The sequence below is a fragment of the Monodon monoceros genome, unplaced genomic scaffold (assembly GCF_005190385.1).
Source record: "Monodon monoceros isolate NGI ecotype Baffin Bay Population unplaced genomic scaffold, NGI_Narwhal_1 Super_Scaffold_3, whole genome shotgun sequence".
In the NCBI taxonomy this organism is placed as follows: Eukaryota; Metazoa; Chordata; class Mammalia; order Artiodactyla; family Monodontidae; genus Monodon; species Monodon monoceros.
In genome coordinates, this window is record NW_021703780.1 from 63,915,390 (window position 1) to 63,941,404 (window position 26,015).

General features: G+C 47.2%; 2 protein-coding genes across 6 annotated transcripts in view; both read right to left on the bottom strand.

The window, feature by feature from the left end:
* QRICH1 (glutamine rich 1) overlaps nucleotides 1-14,134 on the bottom strand; it is a 54,608-nt gene extending 40,474 nt beyond the window's left edge. The window contains exons 1-2 of one of the 2 annotated variants that reach the window (XM_029241765.1): nucleotides 13,978-14,134; nucleotides 1,943-2,272 (exon numbers count right to left, since the gene is read on the bottom strand). In XM_029241765.1, coding sequence (XP_029097598.1) covers nucleotides 1,943-2,251 — 309 coding nt within the window. In that variant the 5' untranslated portion in view covers nucleotides 2,252-2,272; nucleotides 13,978-14,134. Of the gene's footprint in view, nucleotides 1-1,942; nucleotides 2,273-13,299; nucleotides 13,618-13,977 lie in introns of those variants that run through there. The other variant, XM_029241766.1, reaches the window with a different exon arrangement.
* Nucleotides 14,135-15,326: 1,192 nt separating this feature from the next.
* Nucleotides 15,327-22,840, bottom strand: QARS (glutaminyl-tRNA synthetase). Of its 4 annotated transcripts, none has more exons than XM_029244260.1 (24): nucleotides 22,702-22,840; nucleotides 22,409-22,556; nucleotides 21,927-22,036; nucleotides 21,695-21,770; nucleotides 21,420-21,484; nucleotides 20,811-20,864; nucleotides 20,625-20,685; nucleotides 20,216-20,287; nucleotides 19,253-19,338; nucleotides 19,001-19,087; nucleotides 18,462-18,561; nucleotides 18,269-18,347; nucleotides 18,079-18,187; nucleotides 17,849-17,979; nucleotides 17,650-17,742; nucleotides 17,399-17,536; nucleotides 17,225-17,312; nucleotides 16,992-17,135; nucleotides 16,763-16,867; nucleotides 16,478-16,570; nucleotides 16,237-16,364; nucleotides 16,077-16,143; nucleotides 15,877-16,002; nucleotides 15,330-15,466 (listed from the first exon to the last, which is right to left on the bottom strand). In XM_029244260.1, exons 1-24 carry the CDS (start codon nucleotides 22,816-22,818, stop codon nucleotides 15,416-15,418), a joined length of 2,328 nt encoding a protein of 775 aa, XP_029100093.1. In that variant the 5' UTR covers nucleotides 22,819-22,840; the 3' UTR covers nucleotides 15,330-15,415. The 4 variants fall into 4 exon arrangements, with proteins under 4 accessions (XP_029100094.1, XP_029100093.1, XP_029100095.1 ...); XM_029244262.1 differs by having other exon boundaries at nucleotides 22,409-22,605; nucleotides 22,702-22,828; XM_029244261.1 differs by lacking the exon at nucleotides 19,001-19,087 and having other exon boundaries at nucleotides 15,327-15,466; nucleotides 22,702-22,824.
* Nucleotides 22,841-26,015: the final 3,175 nt, after the last annotated feature.

Genomic DNA, 26,015 nt, shown 5'->3' on the forward strand with positions numbered 1-26,015 from the left:
GGATTAGGGGACCCTGAGAACTGCTCCACCTTTCCTAAAAGTTTCTCTCTTAGAGGAATTCCTCTATCACCTGATTCTGTTTGCTTTCTCTCTTGCAGCAATTCCCCAGATTTACTGGGTTTAAAAAAAAAAAATCATTCCCTATTTATTATTTTTAGTGAAGTTTAGTTGCTGTACAATTTTATAAGTTACAGGTGTACAATATAGTGATTCACAATTTTTTTTTTTTTTTTTTTTTTTGCGGTACGTGGGCCTCTCACTGTTATGGCCTCTTCCGTTGTGGAGCTCTCCCGTTGGGGCCTCTCCCGTTGCGGGCTTCCCCACCAGGAAGCCCCATGATTCACAATTTTTAAAGGTTAAGATTTAGTGGTTCTTTGATGGCATTTTTTTTTTCCCAGCACTGCTAAAAAAAAAATTTTTTTAAGTATCTTTTCAGTCACTGAGGATGGGAAAATATGTGTTCTTATGAGTCCACCATATTGAACCTATCTCATGGATTTATTATTTTATTTTTTCTTCAATTTACAAGGGGTTTGGGAAAAATGATGATACTAATAGATGATCTCAATTAGCTATCTTGAACGTAAAGTCTCAAAAAAACACTTTAAACTCAAATCCCAAACTAGTTTAATCTTACGAAAAAGAAGATCCAAGCAGTAAAAAACAGAAAAATTTCTTCAACTGAAAAGTCAGGCCTTCTCTTTGTACCTTTCCTGTACCCCTCCTTCCTTATAGAGACTGTAATAAACAACTGCATCCCTCCATGTGCCAGATGCTTTCTTGTTATCTCATTCAGTCTCACTAAATTGTATTATCCCTACTGACAGATGAAAAAACTAGCACTAAAAAGATTAAGAAAATATCAAGAAATAAGACGTCAGGTCAAATTTAAACCCAGGGGGCTTCCCTGGTGGCGCAGTGGTTGAGAGTCCGCCTGCCGATGCAGGGGACACAGGTTCGTGCCCCGGTCCGGGAAGATCCCACATGCCATGGAGCTGCTAGGCCTGTGAGCCATGGCTGCTGAGCCTGCGTGTCCAGAGCCTGTGCTCCTCAACGGGAGAGGCCATAACGGTGAGAGGCCCGCGTACCGCAAAAAAAAAAAAAAAATTTAAACCCAGGAATGCAACTCCAAAGCCCAGGTCCTTCCAATATACTCACCTACACTGCTAAGGGGCAAAACCTTCTACCTCACCAAACGTACTTCTTCACACTCTTGCCTCTCCATCATGTTCTACTCCCTTTCCTATTCTCTTGGTGGAAGTCATGGAGGGCAAAGTGAAATGCAACCACAATAGACAGTAGCAAGAAAGCAGCATTTGTGACTGTAAGATAGTTTTAGTTTCACGTAAGGACCCCTAAAGAGGAAAACTTACCTTCTCGGCAAATGTATTAAGTTTCTCCTCTTTCAGTAAGCATATTATCAATTAGCATTATTTCTTGAGGCTTATAAATATCAAATGAAGGCCTAGAAATTTACAGGTGATGTTGAGTCATGGAACCATACAACTACATGAATAAGAGCCTTTCCATTTAAGTAAAAAGTTCCAAATATCATGCTTTTAGTAATGAGGTAAGATTAGCCCTCCTATGTTCTTGATCTGCTCAGGGTGACACAGACAGAAGGGGAGCTTCAGTCACACACAGTGTGACACATCCAAATCCAGTCCCAAAAGACCTCTTAATTTCTATACTGTTCAGTTCTCCAAAGCAAATGGCAAGTATCTGTAGCCTCTTAAGTTTACAGTAGTTGCAAATATTTTTAGTCTATGTTAACTATGAAAGCCCTTGTGTAAGATAAAATGTTTCAAAAAAAACCAGAATACTCCCCTTGGTGAAAATAATCTCTGACATCTGTATATAGACGTGATGCTCTACTAACCAAAACCCTGATGGCAAATAAAGTCTATTCAATAGGATGCACCAACATTTATCTCCCTTTTACCTGAACCTGCTGTGGCTGTTGAACCTGGATCTGCTGTTCTTGCTGGGTTTGTGGCTGAACACTGGTGGTGACTGGACAGGCAAGTTCAAGCAAAGACCCGGCCACTTCGGTGCTGTCTGTGTAAATGCAGTTCCCACCCTGTTGGTACACCATGGTAGTGGTGGCCGTCTGCTGGAACTCCTGAAGGGCTTCTGGCCCCTTAGAGGCTAGCGAGTCCAGAAATTCCTTCATCCTGTGTTGCGGGACAGACCGCGCCTTCACTCGGATGTACTCTTCAAAGGAGATGGTGTTCTCCAGAGAATTATTCATATTGCAGAGTCCTTAGGGTTCCTAGAAATAAAACAAATGGACAGAAGTCAAAACTATGCCACTGTTTTAACATACTGAAATGCACAGAGCAATCACTCTTGCATCAGTGTGGAATATTCAGGGCAGCTGTATACATCTGGAATCCAAAGTAAGATTTTATTAAATAACCTTATTTTTTTTCAGTTAATGGCATCTGAAAATTGTTTCCATAAACATTTCTTAAATCAAACTATCACACTGAAAACAAAAAACAAAAGCATGTGTCACAGTACTGGATGAAACGGGCTGCAAATACACTCTCCACCCAGCACTAGGCCAATCCCATCTTCTCTGCAGAGCCAAGCACTGGACAATAAAAGTCACATGCAACACTGCTCTGTGACCATCAGAGAGGACTACCAAGGAAGGTAGGAGCCAGGATTCCTACCAACATGTTCTATTTCCACTGCCAACTATGTTTTACAGTGAAGGGACACGTATGCCATCTAGCTGTGGCAAGATCCTGGAGACAAGGGATGTGTTCATTTCCAACCAGAAACACCAAAAATCCCATTTGCTATATACTGCTCACATTCTTTTGCTGCACAGCTTACTGGTTAAAAGCATGGATTTTGGAGCCAGGCTTCCTGGGTTTAAAACCCAGCTCGAGGGCTTCCCTGGTGGCACAGCGGTTAAGAATCTGCCTGCCAATGCAGGAGACACAGGTTCGAGCCCTGGTCTGGGAAGATCCCACATGCCGCGGAGCAACTAAACCTGTGCACCACAGCTGCTGAGCCTGCACTCTAGAGCCCGTGAGCCACAACTACTGAAGCCCACGTGCCACAACTACTGAGGCCCGCGCGCCTGGAGCATGTGCTCTGCAACAAGGGAAGCCACCGCAATGAGAAGCCCGCGCACCACAACAAAGAGTAGCCCTCACTTGCCGCAACTAGAGAAAACCGGCACGCAGCAACAAAGACCCAACGCAGCCAAAAATAAAAATAAATAAAATGAATTTATTTTTAAAAAAAAACCCAGCTGGAACTCTCCTTTGCTGTGTTACCCTGGACAAGTCAGTTAACTTTAGTTTCATCTATAAAATAGGAATTAAAATAGCATTTACGTCAAAAAGTTGACTTGAGAATTAAATATATGTAAAGCACTTAGAAAAGTACCTGACATATATACAGTGCCACATAATTATTAACTAATTCTATTAAAGGTAAGTGGGGGGAGAAAATTGAATAGTACCTTAAATAACTAGGTCACTTCAAAAATCAATTCTGCAAGTTTTTCATCAGGGTATTTACCTTAAGAATTAATCTGGGGACTTCCCTGGTGGCGCAGTAGTTAAGGATCCTCCTGCTAATGCAGGGGACAGGGGTTCGAGCCCTGGTCCGGGAAGATCCCACATGCCTTGGAGCAAATAAGCCCATGCGCCACAACTACTGAGCCTGTGCTCTAGAGCCTGAGAGCTACAACTACTGAGCCCACGTGCTGCAACTACTGAAGCCCCTGTGCCTAGAGCCCGTGCTCCGCAACAAGAGAAGCCATCGCAATGAGAAGCCCGCGCACCGCAACAAAGAATAGCTCCCGCAACTAGAGAAAGCCCACTCGCAGCAATGAAGACGCAACGCGGCCGAAAAAAGATAAATAAAATAAAAAATTAAAAAAAAAAGAATTAATCTGCAAGGGTGGATAGTAGCTCTCAATCACCTGGGAGACAACCATGCGATCTATCCATGAACTGCTGAGTGCCCTGTCACTGCTGCTTTCATACCATACTCTCTTGACCAGTACCACCTCCAGGACAAAAGCAATGGCAGGATATGAAAGTAACACAAACCAAGTGAAACTCTTTGCCAAAAAAAGATTCTCAGTCAATCTCAAATGTCTAGAAAAGTGATTTGTTTCCTTGAGCCATCTGACTAGAAACAGAAATATCAGTCTCTCTTTCACTGCCCAGATGCTGTCTTCTGTTAACAGATATAAGGTGTGTGTGTAATCATATTATCTTCCACCTGGCTCTAAACTCTAGCAGACAGGACTGTGTCCTGGTCCTCTCTGAATGGCTGATACATGTAGGTACTTTGTATATATCTGTTGCACTTGGAATTCAATGTGGAACAAAAAGGATTATGACTCTGTTCCTGTAACATCTATAACTTACAACCATAAAATGTTATGCTTTTCCCTCGTAAATGGTTAATCTATACCTTGGGGGGGAAAAAAGCCCTATATATCCAGGGCAAGAGACTAAAGGAAAAATATGAACCTTACTGCTATTAATTTACTGACACCGGCAATATTTCTGTGGCAGGCTGTTTAAGTATAGTATACAAATTATATTCAGGTACTTTCAAAGAGAATAGACCCAGCAATAAACCTTTTATTATGATGCCCATAATACACTGTAAATATATTTCTCCATAAATAAAGAATACTACATATACCTTATCCTGTCTAAAATGCCTAGACCACTACTCTCGGGAAAGCCTCCACCTCTTAGGAAACCCCCAAGCACCAAGAGAGTACAGAGAACAGCAAGTACAGGTCAGGGGAGTGAGTGCAAGGTGAAGCTGCTGCTGATGGCCTCTTGTCTTTGGAAATTTAACACTTGTTTGTCCCTTTGTCACCTCTCTTCTAACCATCTCCCTTGCCCAGTTCTCCCTTCTCTCTGTTGCAGACGCTCTCAGTTATCTTTCTCAGGACAGAAAATTAGAAGGCCTTCTATGAGACTTCAAGATTAAGCTATCAATGATATCCATGGCACATAGAGTAGGAGGAGCATCAAGGACAAGCACTTCATACTCAGAGCAGGCCACTCCAGCATAGGTGACCCACAGTCACTAACCACATTGGCACAGAATGTGTCAAAGCTTCCCTCTGATAACAGCATCACAATTGAAATTTCCCTCTTAAGGAAGCATCTCTCATAATATAGACCCACTAATAATACAAAGTTCACAATATGTGATTCTAATATCCAATTACATGCACCCTTCTGCTCATAAGGGACAAAGGAGAGATTGTGTGAACAACCATTAACCAGTTCTCTACCACGTTGGCACATATTTCAGTTTTTCACCTCCATTACAGAAGAACTGCGGAGGGCACCTGAAATTTACACTTCCCCAAATTAATTTTCTTCAATAATTAGTTGCATTCATGTAAAATACTTAGAGATTGCTTGAATTTTGTCTGTGCTAGAATCGTAGCTACTGTATCAAAGCAATTTTTTAAAAAGTATAGAGGATCATGCAAATCATGCAAAAAAAAAAACCAAAAAACTTTTTCTGCTTCAAATCTGGGAGAAGATAAATATGACCAAGCACAAATACAAAGAAACACTGAAAGTTAAGTTTACAGAACCAGAAAACCTTCACACAAATATTGCTTGGTAAAGGCAGTCCACAGAATCTTCCTAGTGACCTTATTTCCCTTCACTCTTTTAAGTTTCAGTAATCAAGGAGGCTTAAGCCTCATGTGAAGTCTGATATTAAGTACAAAGCAGAATTATACCAATTTTTCTTCCTAGAAACAAGCTTTCTTCAGTTTTCAGTGTAGAATTCCACCTAGTTTTTTTGGGGGGGAGCGGTCGTCTTTGTTTTTTTTGGTGGGGAGGGTAAAGGTAACACATCTACTTTCTTAGAAAAACTGTTCAAATAATATAGCAAGGTATAAAATGAAAAGTAAAAACAGCTAAGTAGGGGCTTCCCTGGTGGCGCAGTGGTTAAGGATCTCCCTGCCAGTGCAAGGGACACATTTTCGAGCCCTAGCCCGGGAAGATCCCACATGCCGTGGAGCAACTAAGCCCGTGCGCCACAACTACTGAGCCTGAGCTCTAGAGCCCGCAAGCCACAACTACTGAAACCTGCGCACCTAGAGCCCATGCTCCACAACAAGACAAGACACAACAATGAGAAGCCCACGCACCGCAACGAAGAGTAATCCCCGCTCACCGCAACTAGAGAAAGCCCGCGCACAGCAACAAAGACCCAACACAGCCAAAAATTAATTAATTAATTAATTAACAAAACAAAACAGCTAAGTATGCTGTGACCTCTGGTTCTTTTTTTTTTTTTTTTAAGGAAGGAGGGGGTTTTATAAGTGGCCAAAAATTGTGAAAGACTGCAAGACAACTCTCACTTTTTTCTTATAGCACAGTTCAGAATGTTAATGCTTAAATTAAATGTTAAATGTTTAAAATTCCTCTCTAAAATTTTAAACCACTTTCTCCAAATTAAGAACGTAAGTGAACCATAAAGAGGGAAAATCCTGCTCTATTAAAAGAAGGTTTCATATGTTCTAACAGAAAAAAACACAATTTAATTGACTTTTAAAAATCTACCTAAATATTTCAAAGTAACTGTTTATGCTTCCCTGAATTAACTAACTCCCAGTTTTAAGTACTACTTTTATTTTTTTAAAACATCTTTATTGGAGTATAATTGCTTTACAATGGTGTGTTAGTTTCTGCTTTATAACAAAGTGAATCAGTTATACATATACATATGTCCCCACATCTCTTCCCTCTTACATCTCCCTCCCTCCCACCCTCCCTATCCCACCCCTCTAGGTGGTCACAAAGCTAATCCTCCCTGTGCTAAGCGGCTGCTTCCCACTAACTATCTATTTCACGTTTGGTAGTGTATATATGTTGTCCATGCCACTCTCTCACTTTGTCCCAGCTTACCCTTCCCCCTCCCCATATCCTCAAGTCCATTCTCTAGTAGGTCTGTCTGCACCTTTATTCCCGTCTTACCCCTAGGTTCTTCTGACCATTTTTTTTTCTTTTTTTTTTAGATTCCATATATATGTGTTAGCATACAGTATTTGTTTTTCTCTTTCTGATCTACCAATTTTAAATATTGGTCTAATCCTCTAGGAAAGGTGTTAGGGCATTTAAATTGCCTTCCTCTCACTAAACCCTGCCAATCATATTTTAATTTTTGTCATGATCAGTTTCATAGCTTTAAACCTCTAGTTGTAGGCACACTAATTTTATAGTATCTCTGGACTTCCCACCATGTAAGATAAGGAAATTAAAGTTCCATGCCCTCTATTTTTGACAAGCATTTAGCTAAGTGAGTATAGCTTCTGTTTAATCTTTTAGTTTTAACAACACAGCATTTCATACCAAATCAAACTCAGAACTTTTTAAAATCAAGGTTCCAGGACTTCCCTGATAAGTCCAGTGGGTAAGACTCCGCGCTCCCAATGCAGGGGGCCGGTGATCGACCGGGGTCGGGGAACTAGATCACACATGCATGCCGCAACTAAACAACTAAGAGTCCGCGTGCTGCAACTAAGACCTGGCGCAGCCAAAAAGAAAAATAATCTTTAAAAAATCAAGGTTCCAAAGATGATAAAAACAATTCTGCTCCAAATAAATCCTACCTGTCAGTACTTCTAGAATACTACATTCAAAACAGTCACTACAAGAATAGTCCAAATATAAATTTATTTCCTGAGCAGAATGGCAAATAAGATGGATATTCAGTTCTCAGAAAGAATGGAATAAAAGCTTGGAAAAGTATCTGCTATAAAGCCCCAAAGTTCATTCTTTAAGTTTTCATCAAAAAAAGAAAAGACCACACACCTTTAAGTAGGGAAAATTCTATAAAACTTAGAAAACAATGATAAAGGTTCATACACAGGTTCACTATATTCTCCTCTGTTCTTATGAAAATATTTGAAATATCCTATGACAAAATTACCTTTTGGTTTATAGCTAGCCATGTATTTTAAGTAGTTGAGACTCCAAAGTTATAAAACCTTCTGCAGTGCTCCAACCTTACAGTCTACTGTTGGCTCTAAGCAGAAGCTACTACTACCCAATTCCCATTGCTTTTTCCTTTCACTAAGCCCCCAAGAGGTTCTTCACTGACTGTACAAGTCCACAGAATCACCTGAAAACCACTAAATCAGAGGAAGCTAAATATTAACAAATAATGAATTCAATGGAGAACTTAAAAAATATATAACAGAAAAGGCCAATTTGAAAGAATATTCCAATCTGCTCATTTATACACAAGGCTTCATTTCTTGTTCTTTTAACCTGCTCACTTGGCAGTATCTACCAGACTGACACATCCCAATAATGAAAGCACACTAAGTCAGCATTTGACCTGACACAAAAGTGCTGCCGGAGGGGGGCTGGGGTGGGGGGGAAGCTTCAGAAATACATTTAAATATGTGAGACCAGTCAGTGAGTAAAAGACAACACTGAGAAAAATTAAACATATTCTCAATAGTGGTGATAGGTTTCTTCCTTTGCTTTTATGCTCAGAAAAAGTCTGCCTTTACCATAAACTCATTCACTTACAATTTTTAAATTTACAATGTAATTATTTATACTATGCTTTGATCCATTTAGAATTTATTTTGCACAGTGTGAGGTAAAAGCCTAATTTTATTTCCAAAGACCCAACAACCCTGTATCATTTACTGAATTACTGAAATTTCTTTGCCCGCTGATTTAAAATGCCACTGATTGTATATCAAATTCATATAAAGAAGGTCTGCTTCCAAGCTTTTTCTGTGATCCCACAGATCCTTCTGTAATACAGTAACTTAAAAAAAAAAAGCATGTTAATACCTAGAAGATCCACCTTCCCCCAACAAAACGTTTGGTTTTAAAATAAAAAAATTTAGTGACACAGAAGACACATTACGTGGGAAAGGGGAGGCCAATACAATTGTATTTATATATCCCAGTATGGTTTAATTATGTACCCAAGAAGAAAAACTGGCATAACAGCAGTTATGCCTGGGTAGTATGGAATAACAGAGGACTTAAATTTCTTCCTGTTTAATACACTCCTGTATTTTCTGCAATTTGTATTAAACCAAAAAGACAGTTAAAAAGTAATCCTTTTTGCATAGTGGTTATACCACAATAACAGTCAGTAACAGACACACAAACAATTCTGGTTGTTCATAGTTTGATTTTTCCCTCAAAATCTGAAACTCTGAAAGACAAAACCATCAAGCAACAGAAGCTTGCATAATAATGAAGACTGTTAAATTCAAGATGTTGCTCACCAGATACATAAGGCTGAGCCTTGGTAACAGAGAAAGAAAAATGGATAAACTTAATGAAACTACACTCTATAACCCCCAAACAAAGAAGGTTCTTAATTAGCCCCAAGTCAAAGACTCAGTGAGGAGCATTAAGTAAACTGATGAACTAAAATACTTCTCAAAAACATGAAGCTGGAGGGATAGTTGAGTACTCCCAATTTCCGGGAATCAGAAATGGAGGGGAAAACACTCTGGGGCTCTTTGGGGTGGAGTCTGTAGCCAAGCATTTGCTTCTGAATACTTCAAGCATAGCTGCTTTGCAAAACAATAGACAAACCAAGCCCCCCCCACCAACAGACCTAGGAAATTTTCACTTCAACCACACACATTTTTACTGGTTATTTCCCCTGTACTTCCTTCTACTGGAGCTTAGCACAGTGCCTGACAAAGAGCAGGCCCTCAGTATACCAAAGTTATCATTATTCTAATTATTTTATCTCTAGTACACAAGAGGAAAAGGTTACTCCAAAACAACAATCTATTACATTTCTGTTTGCTAATTTTTTCCTATTTCAGTACTAAGGGAAGGCCTAAGTACTCAGGGGAGTCATCCCTTCTTGGGTCCCCTCGAATCTGCTACCTCTTCCCGGCCCCCATGCAACTCTGCAGGGTGGGTCTTGAATATGTGATGAACTAAGAGAAGACATTCGGAGCTGCCTCAGAGCCCTACCTCTTCCTGTTTACCCAATGGTCAAGCTCTTGGGCCCCTCTTAAGGCTCACATCTACTAGCAACGGTTCCTCATAGCTTAGTTCTGGTTTGAAGAACACATTGACATGAAAAAAACATCAATTTCCATTTTAAGGAGTCACAGTCACATTTGTCCTAATTAACATAAGGAGTCATTTCAAAGAAGCAGATGGGGAGAAAACAGTTCTATTCTTAAAGGTACTAACACACCACACGGTTTGTGATAGAAATTATCCCATTAGTACATCCATCTGCCCCATGCCTTCACTAGACAGAGAAGTCCCTGATATAGGGGCATTTTCACCATGGTTCTATTTCTGGACAATACACTTTCAACCAGAAACTTAAACTCATATTCCTATCAATGACTGATGAGCTGTAACCTGGCACAACTGTTTGCATTATCTAGTGAAGTTTGAAAACGTCCATTCCATATGACCCAGCAAATTCTATCCCTATATGTACATGACACATACCTATACAAATGAACTTAACCAAGAATGTTCATAGTAGCATTGTTAATAGCCCCAAACTGGAAGGAATCTAGATGTCTATCAATAATAGAGTGAATAAATTATGGTCTGTTCAAACAGCAGACTACTATACAGAAATTGGAATGAATGAACTACAGCTGCACACAACGTGGATGAATGTCACAAGCACAATGCTAGAATAAGATACAAAACAGCATGACTCCATTTATATAAAATACAAAATTAAATAAAACTAGGTTGTTGAGGGATACGAAGGTAGTAATAAGAAAAACAAAGAACATGATTATCACAGAATTCAGAATAGTCATTGTCTCTAGGGAATGAGAAGCTGTAACCAGGAAGGGACCCATGAAGGGTTCAGAAGTGCTGGCGTTGTTCTATTTCTTGAAGAGGTGCTAGTTACACAGTGGTTCACTTTATAATTTTTCATTAAATTGTATACAGATCTACTGAATTAATATGTATAGATAGATATTTCAAACGCACATGCAAAAAAGAGCTTTCTGACACAGTCCACCAGCTCTACCTACAGTTTTGCCCTAGCCTAAAGTGTGACAACAAAGGACCATTCTTTTCCCCTTTTCAGCAAAGCAAGGGGTTAATTTATCATTTCTTCATGCAGCTACAATTAGAAATCACAATCCAATGTGACAATTAGGAAAAAACTAGTGGAGCATTTAAGTGAAGCCTGGAAAGGACTTAAAACCTCTGGAACAAAATGCAGGGCAACTACCTACAAAGAAATTGAAAAGAACAGGTGTTCATATAACACTTCATTCTGAGGCTGAGGAATAAAAGACCATTACAGATAAACGGTGGTCATTTAAAAAGTACACTAGCGGGCTTCCCTGGTGGCGCAGTGGTTAAGAATCCGCCTGCCAATGCAGGGGACACAGGTTTGAGCCCTGATCCAGGAAGATTCCCACATGTCACGGAGCAACTAAGCCTGTGCGCCACAACTACTGAGCCTGCGCTCTAGAGCCCACGAACCACAACTACTGAAGCCCACACGCCTAGAGCCCGTGCTCCGCAACAAGAGAAGACACTAAAATGAGAAGCCCGCGCACCACAACGAAGAGTAGCCCCCACTCGTCGCAACTAGAGAAAGCCCGCGCACAGCAACAAAGACCCAACGCAGCCAAAAATAAATTAATAAAAAATATAAATTAATTAAATTAAAATAAAAAGTACACAAGCAAGAAGCATGGCATATCAAAGACAAACTTGTACTTGATTAAATTAAAAGAAGGCACGCAAGCTTGAAGAAAGAAATCCCTGATTCTGAAGCTGTCACGATGGAGGATAGCCACACCCAGAGCCCCTAATTTTGGTTACCTTTTGGAGCAATTCAGATTTACATAAAACTTCAACCACAATTTGATCTTTCCTTTAAAATGGCAACATAAGTGGAAAGGGGTTGTGGAAAGGCAGAGATTCATGGAGAGGTACACAAATTATTCATCACCGAGGACTGGAAGCAGGACATCTTTTAACAGGGAAATCTTAGTTAATGAGCTTATGAAAAAATATTATCTACAGACACCAATTTAAAAGGCAGACCTCAAACGTAACAATTAAAAATTCCAGAAAAAGCAGGCCTAAATGGTGTATTAATATTTTAAGTGTATCCTAGATAAACTTGACTGCTTGTCTTTGAACCATTTGGATCCTTAGAAAAGCTGATGCCTTGTCATGCTAAAACCTGAAAGTTGCACTGACTTACATTTTAAGAGGAAAGAACTGTTCAAGCAGCAAACTGGCTGGCTTCAAAGATGCAGTTCCCCCACATATTCAATTTTCCAGCACCTACTAATTTCTGGCAGACAGCACCCAGAATGACTGGCAGGATTTCTAACGTTTCAATATTACCAGGAAAAATACTGCACACATATTTCCAGCATATGAATAATTCTAACTCACCAGTCACCATGTTGCATGCATTTCTGGTGCTTGTCCTGAGTTCTTAAGACCTGTAACATTCTAAAGAAGACAGAACAAAGAAGTTCCTTCCATCCTCAGCCTCTTTTTAAATTTTAAGCTTGTTCTTAAAATAATACAGTATATTAGGAATTTTCTAATAATACAGTATTTTTAGGTAGTTTTCTACCCCCACCATTTTCAAATTTAATTGCTAATTTTAGTTTCACTTAGTTTCTTTTTCCTTAAATTTAATGAAGCAAGACTATAAAACATAAACTAGCACATATTTTGTCTTAGAAAAAAGAAGTACCTATTTCTCTGGACAAATCTAGAACTCCCCTGGCACCAGAACACAGTGCTGGGATTTAAAAAAATAAAAAAGCTGAAAAGGATTGAAATCCTGTATCAAAAGTGACTTTTGCAGGCAGATTTCTGATCTGCTTGGGATCTTCGGACTTACAAAAGAAGGCAAAGCACTGATTATCAGATTGTTCAATTTCGTTCTGAGCAACTTTTTGGCTGAGCAATAGCGGGCCCTTTAACCTAACAGAGTACAAGTAAGCCCCTCCCAACCAAACAGAGGAAAAGGCTGCATTTCAGGATTTAAAGTGGCAATTTACAGCTTGGGTAGTTTCACAGCGTCCACAGACGTGGATCCCCTTACGGAGCGCACAGAGGTGACGTCTAAGAACTGCGCTTTAATGAAAAATTACTTTCTAATGACAAGAAAACAAATACCACTGAAGGGCCTTTTAGGATTTGCCTTCCCTCTCCAGCACAAAGCATCAAAACAAGGTGAGGAAGTCGAAGGGGTTCGCTGCCCTTACAGACGAACAGAGCTCGGTTTCAGAATCAGGGTAGCACCCTCCCAAGTACCCACCCTGCACATGGGCCTCGGGACACCTCATTCTTAGAGAGCCAGCAATCTCGCCCACTTCGCAGAGGAGCGGGGCCGCAAGCCGGACCGCAAAGCAGGTTGGTTTCTCCTCAGGCCTAGGCCCTGTTGGTCCGGGGACGTCACCTGAGCAGGAAGGGTCCAACCCACAACCTTCTCCAAACTGCAAGCTGCCCGCCCGCCGTCCCTCCCCGCAGCAGGGGTGTCCTGTGCGCCCGCGCAGCGGTGCCGCCACCCAACAGCAGGCCGCGCGCCTGCCCGCGACCCCCGACTTCGGGGCGCGCGCCCCAGAAAGCCGCTCTGGCCGACGGGCTGCAACTCCAGGAGCCGAGATATCCGCGTCGGGAACGCGCACGTCAGCGGCCACGAGCACCGGGAGGGCCGCACAGCGCGCGCGCCCCCGAGCATATAAACAGCCCCGGCCGCGCGCGCCCACCAGCGCGCATTCGCGCGCCGAGCCCACCCGAATCCCCGAACCGCCCCTCCCCCACCCAGAGGGCGGGGGCGTGCGAGCCCTGGGTCTTTCTCGGCTCCGGAGCCGCCCCGAGGTCTCCAGGGCCCAGTGGCAGCGGCCCGCCCGCCCCCGCCCGCCGTTGTGTGGGGTGGGCCCGCTGTCTCAGGCCCGCAACCCCGCCATATCCCTGCCCCCACTGGAGCCCTCACCCGGCGACGTCGCCGCCGCCGCCGCCGCCGCCGTTCTACCCGCCGGCCCCGCCGCACCGCTCGGGGCCCCGGTTCTGCCGTCGCCGCTCCAAGACCGACAGGATTTTCCCCTCACAGCTCCCTGGGCGCCATCTTACATTCAACCCTCATAGCCAATGAGTGCCGAAAGCCTTTCTCGCGATGATTGGAGCGTCGAATCCCGCGAGAACTAAGGCTGCCTCCTGGCCAGACTTAAAGGGAACGCTTCTGCAGAGGAGAGAGGCCGAGCCTAGGGCTGCAGTAGCGGCAGGAGCCCGGGGTGTAGGGCGGAGCGTACCGCCCTCAGACGCCCCTCCATGTGGGGCGGAGCCAGGGCCGGAGATCGGCCTAGCCCTGGAGCCTGGGCAGGCCTGGGCTTGAAGCTTACTCTCAGGACCCTTCTGCCGCCTGCCGGGGCCTCCTTCTCGCAGCCTCACGCGGTGCAGAGACCAGCCTCTTACTTAAGGTGGCCCCCACAGCCTCTGACCTAGGCCTGGCGCCTCCAGCCGCACCCCACCTGGGAAGCCCCGGGTCACTCTCCTCCAGGAGTCCCTAGCATCTAGGACCAACCCCTCACCCTCTACCTGCTGTCATCCTAATTCAGCCTTCCGCAGTCCAGTCCACCTTAAAGCGGGCCTCGGGTAGCCTGGTGTTTGTATACAGGGAAAATGTGGAGGGTGTTAAAGCTGCAGGCACACGCCGGCTTCACCAGTAGCCCACACTGCCCCAGAGGGGCATAGGCTATCATACTGTTTCTTAAAAAGGCCTCTGGAGCTTTGCACTTGTTCATCCTTCCCTGGCAAACTCCTAGTCCTTTGGGGTTCCCCTCAGGAGTCACTTCTGAGAGTAGTCTTCAGAGGCCCAGGCTGGGTCAGAAACCTCCTCCAGCCTCACACAGTCCCCAAGGAGACATCTGCACAATACCTGGTCGCCTCTGTCTCCCCAACTAGGTGGTGGACTTAGAAGGCCACCACACAGGTCTTCCTCATCTCACTGTGCCTGGCACATAGTAGGTACTCAATAATTATTTTTTAATGACTGTACTAGTAGACAGGCCTCTCCATCTGCCTAGGCATGCAGGCAGACACAAACCTTCCAGGTCCCTCTGACACAGGGCTCCTAACAGTGGAGCAGCATCCCAGGACCCACCATTCCCTCAGACCAGGTGCAGAAGATAACGAATCAGGCCCAGGCCTCAGCCCTCGAGCATCAAGAAGTGCACCAGTGGTTTCAAAGCTGTCAGTACTGCTCTGTGTGTAGCGTACCTTCCCCCTCCCTGAGCATGACTCTAAGGCCCTTGGGTGCTAGGAGACCAGAGAGATAACACAGACCCCAGGGGGATTTAGCTGTTCTTTATTAACATGGAGTCTGGGTACCCCTCGCCTCCAGAAGGTTGAGGTAGGTCCACAGGACTTCCAGTTCACACTTTTCCTGGGTCCTCCTTCAGTGTGACGGTCCGGTTGAAGACAAGCTGGAGGGCAGAGGGGGAGGAATGACCACCAAGCCAGAACCAGGCCAGAAGGCCTAAGTGGGTCTCACCAGACACCCCACTCCAACCCTCACTTCATCCCAGAGGAGCTGAGGGCCAAGAAACTCTAGTTACCAGTAACTTTTTGACTTTGGCTAAAGGACTGGATGGCTCTGGGTCTCCATTTTATATGAATTATAACAATCCCTATGCCTGTCCCCTACCTTGAGGAATAAGAAAGGGTTCATACAAAATTTTGTGCACAGACTTAACCTCTGAGCCTGTTTCCTCATCGGTAGAACATGAACCCCACCTCAGGTGGTGAAAATTAAGTAAGGAAATGTCAGCAAAGTGCTTGGCACAGAGAATGGCAGCCACCACCATCATTGTTGCGGAAAGGTAAATTCAAGCACCTGTCCCTGGCGGCTGTCTGGATCCACAGAAAAGTAACCAAGCCGCTCAAACTGGAACTTGTCAAAGGGCTTTGCCAGGGCCACAGAACAGTCCACTAATGCTGCCTCGACCACTTGTAGTGATGCCTGTGGGCAGAGAACTCAGGTGGCCATCCAGCCAGAAAGGCCCACCACCCTCACCCCATACCCCATGAGCCTACCGGGTTCAAGTCACTTAAGAATCCACCAGGCACCTCAGCAGGATCCTCAGGGTTCTTGTGCTGAAATCTGCAGCCAGAGTAAAGGTCAGACTCCAGCTGGGCAGCCACAGCAAGCAATGCCCATCTTGTACCTGCCCCAACACCAGCTCTGTTCACTCACAGTCGCTCGTAGAGGCGAATCTCACACGTCAGAGGCTGTGATACCCAGTGAATAAATGCCTTGGGCTTTTCTCCAGCATCTGCCCGTCTGCAGGTCACCTCAAGGCTTTCCACACAGCCACTGGGGCCCTGGAAGTCAAGGGGCCTGCAATCAGACTTGGACACCACTACCAAGACTGCAGCTGCACCCAGATCCTCACCCCAGCAGGCACTGTGGTAGGAAGGCTGCAGCTGGCTCTCACCTTGACAACATGCTGCAGCTCGATGATGTAGCCTGTATGCCTCAGGCCCACGGGCTGGCCCCATGCCAGGCGCTTATAGCCTGGCTCTGGCTCCTAGAGATAGGAAGTGGGGTGGACACAAGAGGCTGCAAGGGTCGGGCAGGTACAAGAGGCTTCTCCCACCCCTACGTCTGGCAAGGATTGGTTTGACTGAAGCAGGGAGTAGATGGACTGATAGAAGAAGAGATGAAGGGCCCTCAGGACTGGGCCCAGGAACAAACAGGACCCTTCACCACCCCCATTCACCTCTTTGAAGTCAGTCCTTTCAATGAAGACAATGGGTCCAAAGGGAATCTGATGGAAGCCCTTGGTCTCATCAGCTGGGAAGTTGGGTACCTGAATGTCCAAGGACTATAGTAGGAGATAAGTGTCTGAGTCACACTAGGCACTGGGATTCCCACACCTAAACCCAGGTGCAACCCCCAACACACACACACACACACACACACACACACACACTCTGAAGGAGACTTACCTTGGCAGCAGGAAAATTGGTGATGACCACCTGTAATGGCTCCAGCACAGCCATGGCCCGAGGGGCTGTGTCATTCAGCACATCACGCACACAGGCTTCTAGCAGATGTGGTTCCATTGTGGTCTGTGCCACTGTCACTCCCACCTAGCAGGAAAGGACAGCATCAGTCACAGCCACAAACACATACTACTGTGCTCAGCCCCCACCTGCCCACTCAGCCCACTCGGCTATACCCGAGCACAGAAGTTGTTGATGGCCTCAGGCGGGAAGCCCCTCCGACGTAAGGCTGTGAGCGTGAAGAGCCGTGGGTCGTCCCAATCCCTGTGGGCGAGGTGGTGGTGAGAAAACCTATGGCAGCACATGCTACTAGTACCACCAACCTTCATTAGCCAAAAAGCCACACCTACCGCACAGCGCCAGCTGCCACAAGCTGGAGAATCTTCCTCTTAGAGACAACAGCATAGTGCAGATTGAGGCGGCCATACTCCCACTGCACAGGACAATAGACGTCCAGTGCATTGCACAGCCAGAAGTAGGAAGAGCGCCTGGGGTGGGAGGGCAGAGTCAAGACTGGCCACCTCCAACCAGGGAGAGACCGGCAGGAAGGGCTGCTGGAATCCCACTGGCCCTCCCCTCCCCACGGGCCCAGCTCCCTCACCGGGCCTGGAATTCCTTGGTGCAGAGTGAGTGGGTGATATGCTCGATGGAGTCACAGAGGCAGTGTGTGTAGTCATAGGTGGGGTAGATGCACCTGCAGGGCATAGGCAGTGGGCCCCACCATTCGGCCCCACTCTGCCCTACCCGTGGCCCACCCGCCACTCTACAACTCCGCAACCCCACCCCAAGTTCACACCAACCAAGTGTCCCCTGTGCGGTGGTGCGGTGTATACTTGACTCGATAGGCCACAGGGTCCATCTTGCCATCCTCCATCACCAGCTTCATCCGCAGTGTGGCCTCACCCTCTGCAAACTTGCCCTTGCGCATTGCCTGAAAGGGAGCAAGGGCTCAGGCTGCCACTCAGCACAAGGGCATCTCATTCTCAGTATCTTGGCCCACCTAGACCCAACTGCACCCCCAGAGCCCCACCTCGAAGAGTAGCAAGGACTCCTCTGTGGGACGGTCTCTCCAGGGTGAGGGCAGTGGGTTGTGGCCTTTGAGCTCCTCTCCTCGCTGGTGGCACACATAGGCCTGACCCCTATGAGGAAGGGGTGTGAATGCCCAGCATGGATGTGCCCTGGTCAGTCTGCCTGGCTCCACATCATGGCTCTGGCCTCACCTGCGGATGAGCTCCTCGGCCCACGCATACAGCTGGTCAAAATAGTTGGAGGCATATGTCACCTTGTAAGGTATGTAACCTGGGGCAGAATGAGATGGTATTAGCAACCAATCAGGGACACCCAATGGCAGGCCATGGCCCAGGGAGAGGCCCACTGATAAGCAGTTCTGCCCAGGCCTTCCCCAACCCATACCCAGCCAGGCCACCATGTCGCAGATGGCAGTGAAGAACTTTGCTTCCTCCTTCTCAGGGTTGGTGTCATCAAAGCGCAGGAAACAGATCCCATTGTTGGCCTAGGAAAGTTGCAGTATCTGTGAGCTCCCACATCATCGGTTCCTACAATCCATCTCATCAAACTGGGACATTCTCAGAGCTCTCCCACATCAGAATTGAAAATATCTTTCACTCACCTTCCTGTATCTAAATGCCCTAATAAACAAGGCATCTCATACTAACGTGGGACACAGCATAGCCTCTTCCTAAGCCCAAGAGGTTGCACTGGGAATTTCCCCAAATGTGAACTCACTGCCTCACCAAGAGTTTTTCCTCAATGAGCCCAATTGGGTGGATTCCTAGGTATCTATCACACATTCCTTGGTATCCCCTCCAAGGCCTCTGTCTGCTCTGGGACACTTTATGGGAGCAGCAGGAAAAGTAGGGATACCTCTCTGGTACCTAGTCACGGGAGCAGCAAGCAGTTATGCCGCTTGCCAAGTCCCCAGACACACCCACCTTGGCATAGCCAAAGTTGAAGTTGATGGCTTTGGCATGTCCAATGTGCAGGATTCCATTGGGTTCTGGCGGGAACCGGGTACGTACCTGAGATAAGAGGAATGGGAGCAGAGGAATCAGGTCAGAGCTCAGACTACACTAAAGGATGACCCTTCCCAGGGAGGCCATGGTGATAGGTAAGGCGGGGTAGTATGGAGGCAGCCCCAGGCAAGTGATGATGGCACTAGCTAGCCTGGCAACACTCTCACACACCTGTCCTCCAGTGATCTCCAGGTGCTGCTTCAGTAGATCCATGGTATGTGGAGTGGTCACATAGCCCGGGGTCTTGTAGTTCTCACCTGCCAGGGCCAGAACAAGCCTGATGATACCAGGCTGCAGCCCAGGGCTCCCTATCCCAGGGACCTGACTACAAGAATTGCTATTAAGATCCAGCCCTCCACAAGAAAAGAAAACCCTCTTACACTGTTGGTGGGAAAGTAAATTGGTGAAGCCATATGGAAAACAGTATGCAGTTTCCTCAAAAAACTAAAAATGGAGTTTCCATATGATCTAGCAATCCCACTAATGGGCATATACTCAGACAAAACTATAATTCAAAAAGATACATGCACCACTACGTTCACAGCAACACTACTTATAATAGCCAAGACATGGAAACAACCTAAATGTCCACCGTTAGATGAATGGATAAAGAAAATGTGGAACATATATACAATGGAATATTACTCAGCCCTTAAAAAGAATGAAATAATGCCATTTGTAGCATCATGGATGGACCTAGAGATTATTATACTACGCAAAGTCAGTCAGAAAGACAAATACAATATGATATTACTTATAGGTGGAATCTAAAATACGACATAAATGAACATATCTACAAAACAGACAGACTCACTGACATAAAGAACAGACTTGTGGTTGCCAACGGGGGGAGGAGGGATAAGGGAGGAAAGTACTGGGAGTTTGGGATTAGCAGATGTAAACTATCATATATAGGATGAATAAACAACAAGTTCCTACTGTATAGCACAGGGAACTGTATTCAGTATCCTGTGATAAACCATAATGGAAAAAAATATATATATGTATAACTGAGTCACTTTGCTGTACAGCAGAAATTAAACACAACATTACAAATCAATTATACTTCAATAAAATTAAAAAAAAAAAAAAAAAAGATCCAGCCCTCCACCGAGTTTCAACCTGCCTGCTCACCAGGCTTGTGGAACTTAAGCGCCTCGCCTCGGAGCTGCTCCATCAGAGACAGGGTCTGAACAACAGTCTCACCTGCAGAGAACAGACCAAGGAAAACTTATTCTCTGGATACAGCTACCACATCCAGCTCAGGGAGGTGCCTGTCGATACTACCCATATCCTGGAACCAGAATAGAACCAAGCAGTCCCCTCTTCCCCTAACCCCAGAGACAAGAGATACAGAGCCAGACTTCTCAGGCCTCCTCTGACTAGTTTCTGGGTAAAGGAAACACCAGAAATTCCAGTCTTGCAGCAGAAGACAGAGTGTTGATTAAGCCAACGGCCTGAGGAGTCTGGGCTATAATGACCCATCAGGTGGAAAACCCAGATATCAGGGAGTTGAATGTGACAGGAGCCTCAAGCCTCTCACCATTCTCCACCACATCCTTTGCTGTTCTTCGGTCTGTTTCTTCTGGCCGAGCCTTGGCCACCTGAGAGAAGTTCAAAAGTTGGGTCAACGTCTCGGGATCACTGGGGTCAGATACTCCCTTCTCCAGCCTGAAGTTTCACCCTACCCCACCTCATTCCCAGGACCCAAGACCATGCTCAGTCCCACCTTGGGCTTCTTCTCCAGATCAGTCTCCGTCTTGGGACCCAGGAGGTGGAGGACCTGAGCAGAGACCAGAGTCAGAGCTGGGACAGGAGCCCATGACTGACTCAACCCACCCATCCAGCTAAGGGCTTCTTGGTTCTGTCTACTGGCACCACCTTGAAAAACCTACCTAGCCCATCCCACCTCTGCTCCTCACATGGTTCTGCGGCCTCAAATGCTTTTTCCCTCCTGAGGGTCCTGGGCTCAGGTAACAAAAACAGCCATTTACAGAAAGGAACTGTGGGCCCAGCATCAAGATATGCCATCTACCTCAACCATCACCCTCTTGTGATTCTCTGCCAGCACGCTGAGATGAAGGCCACATCACCCTTATTTACAAGATGAGGAAACTGAGGTTCAGCGTAAAGCAACTCACCCCAACTTAGGCAGAACCCAGAGGCCCAAGTCTTTCACTGTCCAACCGGGTGCTGCTCCCTCTACCCCAAGCTCTACTATCCACCATCAGAATAGGAATAGGCTTTCTTCCCCTTCCACCACCATTTATCCCTCAGTGGACTCTAGACACTGTCTCTGGCAGGGTCTTTGCCTGCTTCAGCTCAAGGAGGCACCCACCTGCATGTCTACTTCGTGCTTGATCATTTTGCCATCTGCCCACTTGAGTGCAGCCCGAGCCTCTCCTAGAAATATGGGCAGAGGGAGCTGCAGAAAGGCAAAGCAGGACGTTGCCCATCCTCCTTCCCAAGAAAAGAACCTGGCTGACCTCAAAAACCACAGCCAGACCACTTTTAATGTGTTCCTATTCCTCTTCCCACCTCCCTCTCACCCATGCAGAAGAGAAGGCATGACTAGAGAGAATAACATAGTCCCCTGCCCCAGGCCCTGCTCACCCATCAGCAGTCCCATATTGAAGCGGTAACGCTCTACTAGGAGCTGGGGTCGGTGGCGATTTATGGCAGCCTCCACCTACAGAAAGCCAAACCATGTGGTTCAAGAAAGTGTCCTTCAGAAATGCTCTAGGAACCCACACCCTCACCCTGGGTCTTCCTGGTTGGAAAGGCTGAGCCACTCCTTTTCAGGTTCAGTGCTAAGGAGGCAACCGATGCCTGGGGAAAGACTCACAGCCTCCTCAATCTGCTCTGGGGTCACCACAACGCCCACACCGCATTCCTGCTCAAAGACCATGGTGTTGATGGGGTCCAGGGGATGACTCCGCACATACTCAAGGGCAGCTGAAAAAAGAGAGCCAATGAATTTGTGGCATCTCAGCTCCAGGAAGTAGGAAGACAAAGCCCTAATCCGATCCATGAAACCCCAATTAGTTTGGCCTCCTGGGAAATTAAGTCTTGCACCTCTAGAGAAGCCCTGAGGTCACAGGAAAGAAGCAAGTGCTCTGAGGGAAACTCCCTCAGACCTACATTTCTCTAGTCCGTCTCACCAGAGGTGGCCCTCTCCATCCCTCAGTGCCAGGGCCTGGGTTTAGAGGGGAATGCAGAACTAATAATGCAGAGAGACGCTGAGGGACTTCGCAGAATGGGTAGATAGGGACCTTGGCTGAGAAGAGGAGTTGGAGGTGGAAGCGGCAGGACAAGCAGGGGTCTCACCGCTCAGCTGGGTCTCCGTATGGATCTTCCTATTGGCTATGTAGCTCACGAGGAAAGAGAGACGCCGCGGATCCCGGAGTCGGGAGGCCAAGCCATAGAGCAGGGTCCCGGTAGCCTTGTCGATGGTGCAGCCCAGAGTCTGTTGCGCCTGAGGTCAGAGGAGTCAGGAGATAAGCCCCATGACCAGTAAGAAAGGCCTGAACAAGACAAGGTAGGTTGGTTGGGGTCAGGACCCGGCCTGGCGCTGCGTTGGGGAACAGTCGGCAGCCCGGACCAGGGACTTGGGTTCGCACCTGGGTCGCCGCCTCGCGCAGCTGCGCGCTCAGAGCCGTGTTCTTGAGCGTCTCGCGGGCCTTGTGTTCGCTCAGGCCGAGGCCGGTGAAGAGCGACAGGGAGTCCAGAGCTTCCATTGCTGGGACGCCGGAAACCGAAAGAAAACTTTGGGGCCAATCTGCGCATTGGCATTAGCTCACTGGCCAATAGGAGAGCGACGCCGTCAGGGAGAGCCAATGGTGTCCTTCCTTGGCTGGAGGGGGCGGGGCTCTCCAGGGTTGTCAGCGCCATTGAAAGGGCAGAGGGCGGCCTTTCCGGCCTTTCAAGGCGCTTCACTTCCGTCTTCGTGCTCCAGGTCCCTAGAAGGGGTAGTGGCGACGGGACTTCAGGGGGATGATTTGCCGCGGACCTGGAGGGAAGGTGTTCAGCACCAAGGCAGGAGGCAAACATGGGCATGGCTCTTTGCTCTTCGACTTTTCTCCTTCAGCCCTGGAAACCTCGGGACCATCCCAATTCTGTTCTTGGGAACAAATGTGAGTCCCTATCGCGTTTCTGACGTCAAAGCTTTGGAGTTGTCACGGAAACATTTGAACAAAATGAAGCCCGGGAAATTCTGTCAAGACTCGAGCACAGAGAATGTCTGAAATGGCCCATCGATGGGCCCCAAAAGTCTGGCACTTTTTGAGAACCCACCTGGACACACACCTGGCCAGGAAGGGCCTCGCTTAAGTTCTGTGATGATTTGGTTTAAACTCTCCTGTCTGGGAATTCCCTGGTTGTCCAGTGGTTAGGACTGTGCGCTCTCACTGCTGAGCGCCTGGGTTCAATCCCTGGTCAGGGAACTAAGATCCCACAAGCCACGTGGTGTGGCCAAAAAAATCTCTTGTCATACTTACCCCCCTTACCAACACATGCATATGTCAGGAAAACCACAAGCAGATTAGACCTTGAAATCCACATGCAGGTGTTTGACAGGATATTTTATTGAAGTTGGGATAGGGTGGGACAGAGGAGGTAGAATAATCATGATGATGTTCTTGGGGGTCTCCCCAGTCTCATTGGACTTCCAGGACCTGCTGAGAATCATTAGGCTGAAACTGAACATACAACCTGTTTTCCTTATGGAACTGGAGCTGCTGGTGGTGACATGATGAGGAGATGCCCAAATTGGGGATGGGAACTCAGGCTCTTAGAGGCCTTGTCATCACTGATACTACCGGACCTTCAAGCACTGGGCAGGATCCTGACTGCAGTCTGTATCCATAGTGTATCCTTGTTTGTTACTATATCCTACTAATGAGCGAGTCCATCTCTGGGCCCCACATGATGCCAGGTTCTGCCCAGTGCCACACTCCGCATCAGTATCCAGAGCCAGCCCTGTGTCTTGGCTCCCCATGGCACTTTGGCCCCAGCCTGATGCCCAGCCCAGCCAAGGCCAGGAGCAGGCATTAAGCAGGAGTTGCAGTGCAGTGGTGCCACAGACAGGCACTAAGAAGCAGAACCGCAGCCACGCCAGCCCTGTGCTGAGTCCACAGCTGCAGGTGTCTAGCTCACCACAAAGATGCCTAAGAAGAGCAGGGTACCTGATGCCACCCAAAGACCCATTACAGCACCATGACCACCAACACTAAGTCCTGCAGGTCTAGTGATGGCCCCCTCAGTGGGGTCAGGGCCTGTACCCTCTTTCCTGGTTCCCTCATAGTGCTGACCCTGTGGCTCCATGTCACAGGATGAGGCAGTTGCCCCTACCAAGAATGCCACAAGTAGTGGCAGGCTAGCCAGTCCTCTGGAGCCCTTGACTTGCACAGAGCAGAACCATCAAGTTGGATGGGTGCATGCCCAGGGGACTGGCTTGCTCGCATAAGCCTCTGGCACTACTTCAAGGAAGATCAAGAAAGCAATGAACGAGGAGAAAAGCCAAGGAGCAGCCAGCAAGGCCCAGCTGTGGCATGAGAAGAGGCAGAGTCCAGTAGCCAGACCTACGGACAAGTCCCTGTGGCACAGGCTGATGCACAGAAGCAGCAGTGGCCACAGTGCTGAGGGCCATGGCAGCCTTGTGCAAATGCCCCAGAAGGGTAATGTGGCAGGCTCAGCAGCAGCAGGGCTATGGTCAGAGGTGGACAGAGCCCCTTGAGTAGTGCATTCAGCACATGCAGATCATCAGTGGCCAGACACTTGGGGCTGCACACAGTGAAGGCCCAGCACGATCCTGTTGCAGCCCATGCCTAGCAGCCCCTCCAGCAGTGTGCCAGCACCAACACCCAGCTTGGCAATTCCACCATTACCGCAGGGCCTCACAGCCAGCAGTCCAGGCCCCTCTCCATGGCCAGCAACCCCACGTGGCCCTTGTGCTGTTGTCCCAATAGAAGAAACCAATGCTGGTCACAAGGCTAGCTTTCTCCAGGAGCTCCTTCTGCTCTCCACCACCCCTAACTCCCTAACTCCAGCCAAGGGGTACTAGCAGGGCCCACATGCTGAGCTTTTTGTAATACTGACCCCTCAGGCTTGGGGGCAGGATGGACCTGCCAGAATCCTGCCCCACCCCTGCCTGCCTTACACTCTTTCTGGCTTACCTGAACACCTGCCTCAGGAATACCTTTGCTCCCCATTTCCCCCCAGCTGGAGATGCCCAATCCTAACCCCAAACAGTTGAAGAGAATAGGAGGCAGCATTATCCACGAAGAGGCGCACAGGGGCTCTTCACAAGACTTGACCTTGCGGTATGTGTACACAAGGCAAGCCTGCTGGGACAAGCCTGCAAACCCACTGTGGGTAAACAGCCTGGGGCAGCTGCCAGAAGCCAAAGTTTTATGGAATCAAGGGAAGAAATGGCCTGGCAGGACCCCACACCCTCCCTCCCACAGGAAGCCAGCTAAGATTAGCTCTGGTCCTCTCTGCCTGTCCTTTTGGAGGAGGGTCTCCTTTCCCACAGCAGTTTTTTTCCTGCTCTGTTCTCCCAAGGGATCCAGGTGGTTTTCAAACTACAGCAAAGAAAGACCTGAGAATAGAAAAAGAGAAAAGAGACTTCTCTCCACCCCCAAGTACTTCCTGTTCCCCATCAAGTCCTTCCTGACCTGCTGTCTGGTTGTCAGCCCCAGGCTGCTCCAATGCCTGCACCTTTTACCCCATGCTGTCAGCTCTGGAGCTTCATGGGGTACACTCCACTCCTAGGGTGTGAGGTACCAGCAATGTTACCAACCATAGCTGCCTCCACGTGGGACCCAGAACCAGTGGGATCAAAGGGCAGGGGTCAGGCCCCAAAGAGCTGATGGCAGTGGGGGTTCACGACACACACACACACACACACACACACACACACACACACACACACACA